General features: G+C 41.3%; 1 protein-coding gene across 2 annotated transcripts; it reads right to left on the bottom strand.

Moving 5' to 3' along the window:
- Positions 1-511: 511 nt before the first annotated feature.
- LOC115136936 (eukaryotic translation initiation factor 3 subunit K-like) lies at positions 512-7814 on the bottom strand. Of its 2 annotated transcripts, XM_029672858.2 has the most exons (8): positions 7642-7811; positions 7148-7246; positions 4710-4830; positions 1870-1947; positions 1357-1423; positions 1184-1261; positions 921-1046; positions 512-652 (listed from the first exon to the last, which is right to left on the bottom strand). In XM_029672858.2, exons 1-8 carry the CDS (start codon positions 7701-7703, stop codon positions 621-623), a joined length of 663 nt encoding a protein of 220 aa, XP_029528718.1. In that variant the 5' UTR covers positions 7704-7811; the 3' UTR covers positions 512-620. The 2 variants fall into 2 exon arrangements, with proteins under 2 accessions (XP_029528718.1, XP_064880634.1); XM_065024562.1 differs by lacking the exon at positions 512-652 and having other exon boundaries at positions 933-1069; positions 7642-7814.
- Positions 7815-8282: the final 468 nt, after the last annotated feature.

Raw genomic sequence — 8282 nt, 5'->3', positions numbered from 1 at the left:
ATGGTGGTCCCACCAGATACGGACAGGTTCTGATCCACACCTCTACTTTTTGTTTTAAGTATCTTTGACCAACACATCTGTATTCCCAGTCGTGAAACCTTGAGATGAGGGCCTATTGAATTGATTTCAATTAACGGATGTCTTTATTTGAACTGTAACTCAGTAAAATCTTTGAAATTGTTGCATTTATATTTTTGTTCAGTGTAACTTTTTTCATAAATTAGACTAAGGAATGTTTTGTGTGAAGTTGTGACAAATGATCATTCGGCCTCGCATGCAAAAATGTAGATGATTTGTCACCACACTCAGAACAGGCGTGAAAAGGATACAGACAGTGTTAATTTACTGACATGCCAAGTCAAAGATTAAATAGCACTCTCCTTAGGCACACCCATATCTTATCACAGGTTAAAACTTTTAAAAATCCCATCCTGGAATGGACTTAAAAAGGTTTACATCACAGGGTAGTTCAATGTAGTCAGTGAAAAGATCAGCACACTTTGGGCCTGCGTATGAATGGATAATTAACATTTATTGTGAAACGCTGGTTTGTGGTATATGTACTTCTGTCTGGTTGAATTTTGGTGCAGTCGGGGTGTTTGTGCCAATGTGTCTGGATATCACTGAGATGTGGCCATGATGCTGGATACACCTGTGGAAGAGGGACAGAAACAAAGGAAAACACAGGAGTGAGTGTAAAGGGGGAGAGGAAGACAGAGGAGAGCAGGAGAAAACAAAAGGAAAGAATGTCAACAAAATTGTATTTCCATGAAAAGTCTTAGGTTACATAAAGCTACACTGACAAGGGGGAGAGGGTGGAAGGAAGTTGAACTTGTTGAAAATGTATGCTAAAAGTGACTACAGACAGACAACAAAGCGACATCACTGGACACCAGCAAACAAGACAAGGAAACACTCACTCTCAAAGTCAATCTTTTCAACAATGTTCTTGGGCTTTACACTCTCCTCCTGGTTAAAGACGAAGATCTGCCCTTCCTCGTTCTCCGTCCACCCGTACTTGCTCATCCACACCTTAACCTGTGTGTCTGTATGGGGATCAGGAAGTCAACTGAGCAGGGGGAAGTGGGATATGACTTAGATCATTAACACTGTAGTCACAAAGAAAGGAAATCAATAGGACAGCACTCTCCAAAATATATACATTTGAAATGAATGACCTTACCAAGGGGGTCACCCAGCATCTCAGCCAGAAGTCGATGCTCAATGTTCTGGTATGTGATTCCAACCACATGGCAGATGACTGTGGAGAGAGCAGCAGTTAAACAAGCCATCATCACGTTAATTGCAATATTATGCAGTCTGCAACTAAACTTGATTTCCAAATATTCTACTCACACTTGCGCACGGAGTCCTCAAAGCCTGTGATGCCGTCAATGAATTCCCTGTTCTCCTCCAGACTGGACTGAGTGACAGACAAAGGAATGAGTACCATACAATCAGAACTGGAGGTCACATTTCATATAGATGTAATGAAGTCAGGATAGGGGTTGTCTATTAGCACAGCCATCCATTTCCAGTTCAAGTCACAATGTACTGTCATGCTTGAACCTCAACGTTCTGATTGGAACTGCTCCATGGGGCGGCAGGGTAGCCTAGTGGTTAGCTAGTAACCGAAAGGTTGCCAGTTCAAATCCCCAAGCTGACAAGGTACGAATCTGTTGTTCCGCCCCTGAACAGGCTGTTCCTAGGCAGTCATTCATATTTTCAATTTGTTCTTAACTGACTTGCCTAGTTAAATAAAGATAAAAGGATATGATCCCAAAAATGATCTAACAATGACTGGAAAGTTGAGTGAAATGAGCAGGGCAAAAGGCTGGTGTAACAAAAAGTGATATGTATTGTGTATACCCAAAAGGATTGGAAATGGCAGGTCTCCAGGAGGTTCCCCAGGTACAGGATTTGCCTAATGGGGCGCTCCTCCTGCTGCTTCACGCTAGTCAAGGAAAGCGCAAACTGGCCACATAAGACTAATGTCCACACCATTACTCGAACACAAACCCCAGAAATCAATCAAAACAAATTATAGGTTTGGGAGGTATACAAATTGCCATACTTTCATATTGACCTTGAGCAATACCAGGCATTCTCTAATACCAGCACTGAACACAAGGGGTGCTATTTTCAAACCCCAATGAGCCTTTGTAATCGGGAGGATAGCAATGATAACAAGTACATGTAATATCCCATAGATAACGCTAATGAGTGCTTTGCAAACATTTTATACTTAAAAAAATACATTACACATACATATTTCACCTTTATTTAACCAGGTAGGCCAGTTGAAAACAAGTTCTCATTTACAACTGCAACCTGACCAAGATAAAGCAAAGCAGTGCGACAAAAAAGAGTTACACAAACATAGTCGATAACACAATAGAAAAGAAAATTAGAAATATCTATGTACAGTGTGTGCAAATGTAAAAGAGTAGGGAGGTAGGCAATAAATAGGCCAGAGGCAAAATAATCACAATTGATCATTAATACTGGAGTGATCGATGTACTGGGGTGCAAAAGAGCAAGAGGGTAAGTAATAATATGGGGATGAGGTAGTCGGGTGTGCCATTTACAGATTGGCTGTGTACAGGTACAGTTATCGGTATACTGCTCTGACAGATGATGCTTAAAGTTAGAGGGAGATAAGACTCCAGCTTCAGAGATTTTTGCAATTCGTTCCAGTCAATGGCAGCAGAGAACTGGAAGGAAAGGCGGCCAAAGGAAGTGTTGGCTTTGGGGTTGACCAGTGCAATATATCTGAGTTGAGATAAGGCGGGACTTTACCTAGCAAAGACTTATAGATGACCTGGAGCCAGTGGGTTTGGCAACGGATATGTAGTGAGGGCCAGCAGTGGTGGGTAGTATATGGGGCTATAGTGACAAAACAGATGGCACTGTGATAGACTGCATTCAATTTGCTGAGTAGAGTGTCTGTCGGAGGCTATTTTGTAAATGACATTGCCGAAGTCAAGGATCGGCAGGATAGTCAGTTTTACGAGGATATGTTTGCCAGCATGAGTGAAGGAGGCTTCGTTGCGAAATAGGAATCTGATTCTAGATTTAATTTTGGATTGGAGATGCTTAATGAGTGTCAGGAAGGAGTTTACAGTCCAACTAGACACCTAGGTATTGGTAGTTGTCCACATATTCTAGAGTAGTGATACTAGTCGGGCAGGAGGGTGCGGGCAGCGATCGGTTGTAGAGCATGCACTTAGTTTTACTAGCATTTAAAAGCAGTTGGAGGCCAAGGAAGGAGTGTTGTATGGTGCTGAAGCTTGTTTGGAGGTTTGTTAGCACAGTGTCCAAAGAAGGGCCAGAAGTATACAGAATGGTGTCGTTTGCATAGAGGTGGAGCAGAGAATCACCAGCAGCAAGAGCGACATCATTGATATATACAGAGAAGAGAGTCAGCCTGAGAATTGAACCCTGTGGCACCCACATAGACTGCCAGAGGTCTGGACAACAGGCCCTCCGATTTGACACACTGAACTCAGAAGTAGTTGGTGAACCAGGCGAGGCAGTCATTTGAGAAACCAAGCTAGTTAGCTTCTGAAGGGGGGGGGTTCCGGTTCTCAAGTATAAAAATAGCAGACCCGTACCACATTGTGTGAGGCGGGTTGCAGGAGTGTATGTTCAGTCCGTAGATGGAAATTGAGATTATAAATACATACACACGGGACAAGACAATCAAGACAGACATCCCAGAGCGATGCCATCTTGGAACAGTCTCTGATCTAAAGTATTTGCAGGACAGACATCCCAACTCAAAGTTATACAAGCAACAAAAAAAGCTAGTTTTTTGCAAGCACAAAACAAATATTGACAACAAGGCTCTTGATCCAGGAGGGGATTATCTGCGGTTACCAAACAAAATCCACTTAGCTAACTAGCTTTTTTTATATTGAATTTATTTAACCTCATTTAACTAGGCAAATCTGTTGAGAACAAATTCTTATTTACATCGGACGACGCTGGGCCAATTGTGCACCGCCCTTTTGGACTCCCAATCATGGCCGGCTGTGATACAGCCTGGAATCGAACCATGGTCTGTAGTGACGCCTCTAGCACGGAGATGCAGTGCCGTAGACCGCTGCGCAACTCGGAAGCCCAGGTTAATTAACCAAATGCACAACTAGAACATTTAGCACATTTTAGATAGTTAACTTAATAGTTAAGATATCTAGCAAGCAAACATGTAGTTGTGAATTCCATACTGTAACTAGATCAGCTATCGCGTGCTGTACAACAGCAATTAACTCACAAGGCTCCGGTCCCTCATCATTGTGTAATTGTAAAACAAAAACCACGACTGGGGACTACCGGTAAGTTTCATAATTAAAACTTGACAGTTGAAATGAAGAACATTCTTTATCTCCTAACGTATTGCACAAGTTGACCGAAAGTATTTACTTAAAAAGTACCTACAAATATTAAAATAAAACATTTCAAAATAAATAGTTAACAGCATTGGAAAAAAACATACCGTAGGCATTTCCAAATACTCTGGGAATACAGTATACCTTAACCCACTGTTCCTAGACCGTCATTGTAAATATCAATTTGTTCTTAACCGACTTGCCTAGTTAAATAAAACACTGCCCAAGCCTAAACGATTGTCAATGTTTAATGTCAGGGAGTACAGAAGTGGACAAATTGTACTTGTTGCAGGATTATACTGAGCTCCAAAAGGATACGTGTGTCTGGTCAATCATGCACTTGCACAGAGTAAAGTCTGTGTGTGGTAAGTTGGTCAGGGCCTTGAGCAGAATCTGCGACGTCACTGTGACCTGGAAGTAGGCAGGGTTGAACTGGTACCTGCAGGAACAAGAACAGCATCTCTTACTGATATAGCCATGAGTGGTGTTCTGCTAGCCCAAGAATCATAGTTAGACTGGCTCTGGCAGCCAAAAAAGCAAAATATGCCATCTACATGTGAATCAGTTCTCAATTACGATACGGTTCTAGAAACAAAGCCATATACCTTCATATCACATCAAAATAATTTCACAAATGCTAAAATACACACTTACTGTACACTGCCTCTTGAAGCTAGGGGGCACTATTTTTATTATTGGAAAAATAACATTCCCAAAGTAAACTGCCTATTTCTCAGGACCAGAGGCTAGAATATGCATATAATTGACAGCTTAGGATAGAAAAAAACTCTAAAGTTTCCAAAACTGTAAAAATATTGTCTGTGAGTATAACAGAACTGATATTGCAGGCGAAATCCTGAGAAAAATCCAATCAGGAAGTGACTTATTTTGAAACCCCTGTCTTTCTATGCATTCCTATCGCCCATTGAACGGGATGTCAACAAGATTCCTAGTGAAAAGCCAACTGTCCCGGTTGATATATTATCGAATAGATATGAAAAACACCTTGAGGATTGATTATAAAAAACGTTCGCCATGTTTGTCGATATTATGGATATAATTTGGAATTTTTGTCTGCGTTGTCGTGACCGTTATTTCCGGTGGATTCCTAGGAATAACGCATCAAACTAACAGAGGTATTTGGATATAAAAATATCTTTATGGAACATCTGCTGTCTAACTGGGAGTCTCGTGAGTGAAAACACCCGAAGCTCAAAGGTAAACGATTCATTTGATTGCTTTTCTGATTTTCGTGACCAAGTTACCTGCCGCTAGGTGTACATGTTTTGCTAGTATATCGATAAACTTAAAACGCTTGTATTGTTTTCACTGTAAAGCATCATTTCAAAATCTGAGACGACAGGGTGATTAAGCTACTTTATCACAGTAGCAGCCAACATTATTTTTCAGTTACAAAACATTTCTGCCAGACTTCTTCAGTTACACACAGGTGTTGGGAGCATGCTAGATAGTAGGGATGTGCATCTCTCCTTACAAGCATGATTCAATACACATCTAAATACATGCGCTCCGACACAGGAACGATACTAGGTTTGAACCGATTCTGTGAGATTTGATAAGTGGAACGGGAAGCGATGCACTAACAAATGTTGCATAAACACTTTCATTTTCCATTCTAAATTAATACGGAGCTCAGGAATTAGATCTCTGACCTGACTCCTCTGAGAGGCCCTGTGTGTTTGTGTGTGAATGATGTAGTGTGTGAGCCGAGCCATAACGCAGACCGAGCATCTACCACTGTTCCTGTAAAAATTAACCCAAAATGCACTGACTGTTTCAATATTTCGTACGGTGAACCTGGCAATCGAAAAGCCCCAAGCAGCAGTTAGATGCGTGAGCAGTTGTGTCCACTCCTTTACCCTACACAGCCACTGGGAAATCACTATTTTCTACAGCTTATTTGGTAACAACGACCCAGAAAACTACATTAGTTGTCAAATTAATAAAGCTTATGATTTAATATTGCGAAAAGCCTTTTTACAAAAATATGAACACTGAAGGTGACTCGGAGATGTAGTCTACGAATATTAGCACAGTGTAAAACCAGCTCATTGTCGCGAGCAGCTGCGTCTCTCGCACTGTACACAGTTATCTGCCTTGTAAGATCAATTTCATACATGCGTAACAGTTTGATAGGTTGAAGGAGAGGACGCAGCAAATCAGTCACAACAGATTCAAGGATTTTGGGAATAAGGCATTTTTTTTTATTTGAGTCGGGTTTCTTGCCGATGGATGTTCCATTTGGATCGATTTGGGCTCCCGCAGACTGATGCACTCGCATCTTAAATATTTGAACCGGCTACTTATGATAATCAGTGTACCGTTACATCACTACTAGATAGCTAATTAGCACAGGTGGTCAACCTCTGTCTTGTGAAAACACGCAATGTTATATGGAGATATGATCGTGTGGGAACCCTATCAAGGTGTATCAATTTAACATTTTGGTTTTTGAAAATTATTTCTTTTTGATATGAAAGATACGTTCCTTATGCTTCCAAAACCGTGACGCAAGCGACGCCTGCTCATTTTCTTATTGAGCGCAGGGGCTCTTTTTAACAAAACTCCCCTGTACAGAAGAAGCCTTTGTCCAATGACTCTTGTGTAATGGAACTGAGAGTCATGATCAAGGGCTACCTACCACCTAGCAAGAAAATGGAACTACATAAGTTAACTATTTTTTACAAGCCTAACAAACGTGACAGTAGTCACAGTCAAGAGGTAGGGTGACTCACAATTTGAGAATAGCCAAATTGGCCTCTAGGTCGTAGGCATTTTCTTTAACTTGTGTTTCCACGTAGCGTTCCAATGTTGCCAGGTTCTCTGGGTTGTATCTGAAAGAGATCATAAACACTGTAACAGTAAGGGCATGTGTTAAATTTTAACTTTAGTCCGTCCCCTCGCACCTACCAGGCTCGAACCAGGGACCCTGGTTGGAGCCAATCAATCTGCCTTTACAACCAACCAGCTGTTCTGTTAAAGGATGTTGTTGTGCGGTTAAACGTTTGCTTAAAGTTTACCGGTACAAGCAGTTGTACCTTGCTAGCTAACGTGTACAAGTAACATTAGGTAAGCCAAAGGTTTGTGACACCTGCACGTCGTTAGATATGTCTAATAAATTAAACAGAAGCAACTTTCTGCATAATTTCAAACAATCACATGTTGCTAGCATTACGTAGCAGACTGAATGGCCTAGCTAAGCTAGTATTTATCAAACAAGTCTCCATACCTATCAATTCCTCGTAATAGCTTTCCCACGTTAGCTCTCATCTGCTCGAATGATGCCGCCATTTGGTCCAAACTCTTATTGCGGTCTTTTTGATTGTAAAATCTAAGACATCCGCACGTGGACCGAAAAGAGAGCGCGCGGAGGGAGAAAAGGACGGAAAGGGCTGTGGTGACGTGAACGGGAAGTTGGATTACTGACGGACTACAGGACATGTCTCTGAAACATGCATTGGAGACATACTGATCTGTTGAATTAGGCTGTTTCATTTGTGAGCATATAGACGAATGGCCAAATATATGCACTATATTATAATCGACAAACGTTTCGAATGGCGTGAATGTACCGAGGAGCGTAAACGTGATGGAACCACATTGGTTCAAATTACTTTGGTTCCTACACAAACAAAATGACAGATGCATGGTCATTTTACTGCCTTTATTGTTGTGATGGAGTATGAACTAGGAAGATAAATGTTGGTTGCTGTAAAATCAGTAGATGTATTATTGTTCTCACATTGTAATATGCGCTATAGTTAAAGTTGTGGTAATTAGCGAACTAATTTACCCCTAGAGCAGGGATCAGCAACTAGATTCATCCGCGGGCCGATTTTCTTCTTGAGCGAATGGTCAGGGGTCCGGAAC

The sequence above is a fragment of the Oncorhynchus nerka genome, linkage group LG11 (assembly GCF_034236695.1).
Source record: "Oncorhynchus nerka isolate Pitt River linkage group LG11, Oner_Uvic_2.0, whole genome shotgun sequence".
In the NCBI taxonomy this organism is placed as follows: Eukaryota; Metazoa; Chordata; class Actinopteri; order Salmoniformes; family Salmonidae; genus Oncorhynchus; species Oncorhynchus nerka.
Note: the sequence above shows the minus strand (reverse complement) of the source record. Positions and strands in the feature narration are given on the sequence as shown.

What these genes read in the sequence shown, in the direction of transcription:
- LOC115136936 (XM_029672858.2), bottom strand. Translation starts at nt 7,703, where the DNA reads ATGGCGGCATCATTCGAGCAGATGAGAGCTAACGTGGGAAAGCTATTA. An exon ending in TGAGGACTCCGTGCGCAAGT is followed by an intron (nt 1,262 to 1,356) that starts GTGAGTAGAATA and finishes CTCTCTCCACAG; the next exon opens with TCATCTGCCATGTGGTTGGA. An exon ending in TGAAAAGATTGACTTTGAGA is followed by an intron (nt 653 to 920) that starts GTGAGTGTTTCC and finishes CCTCTTCCACAG; the next exon opens with GTGTATCCAGCATCATGGCC.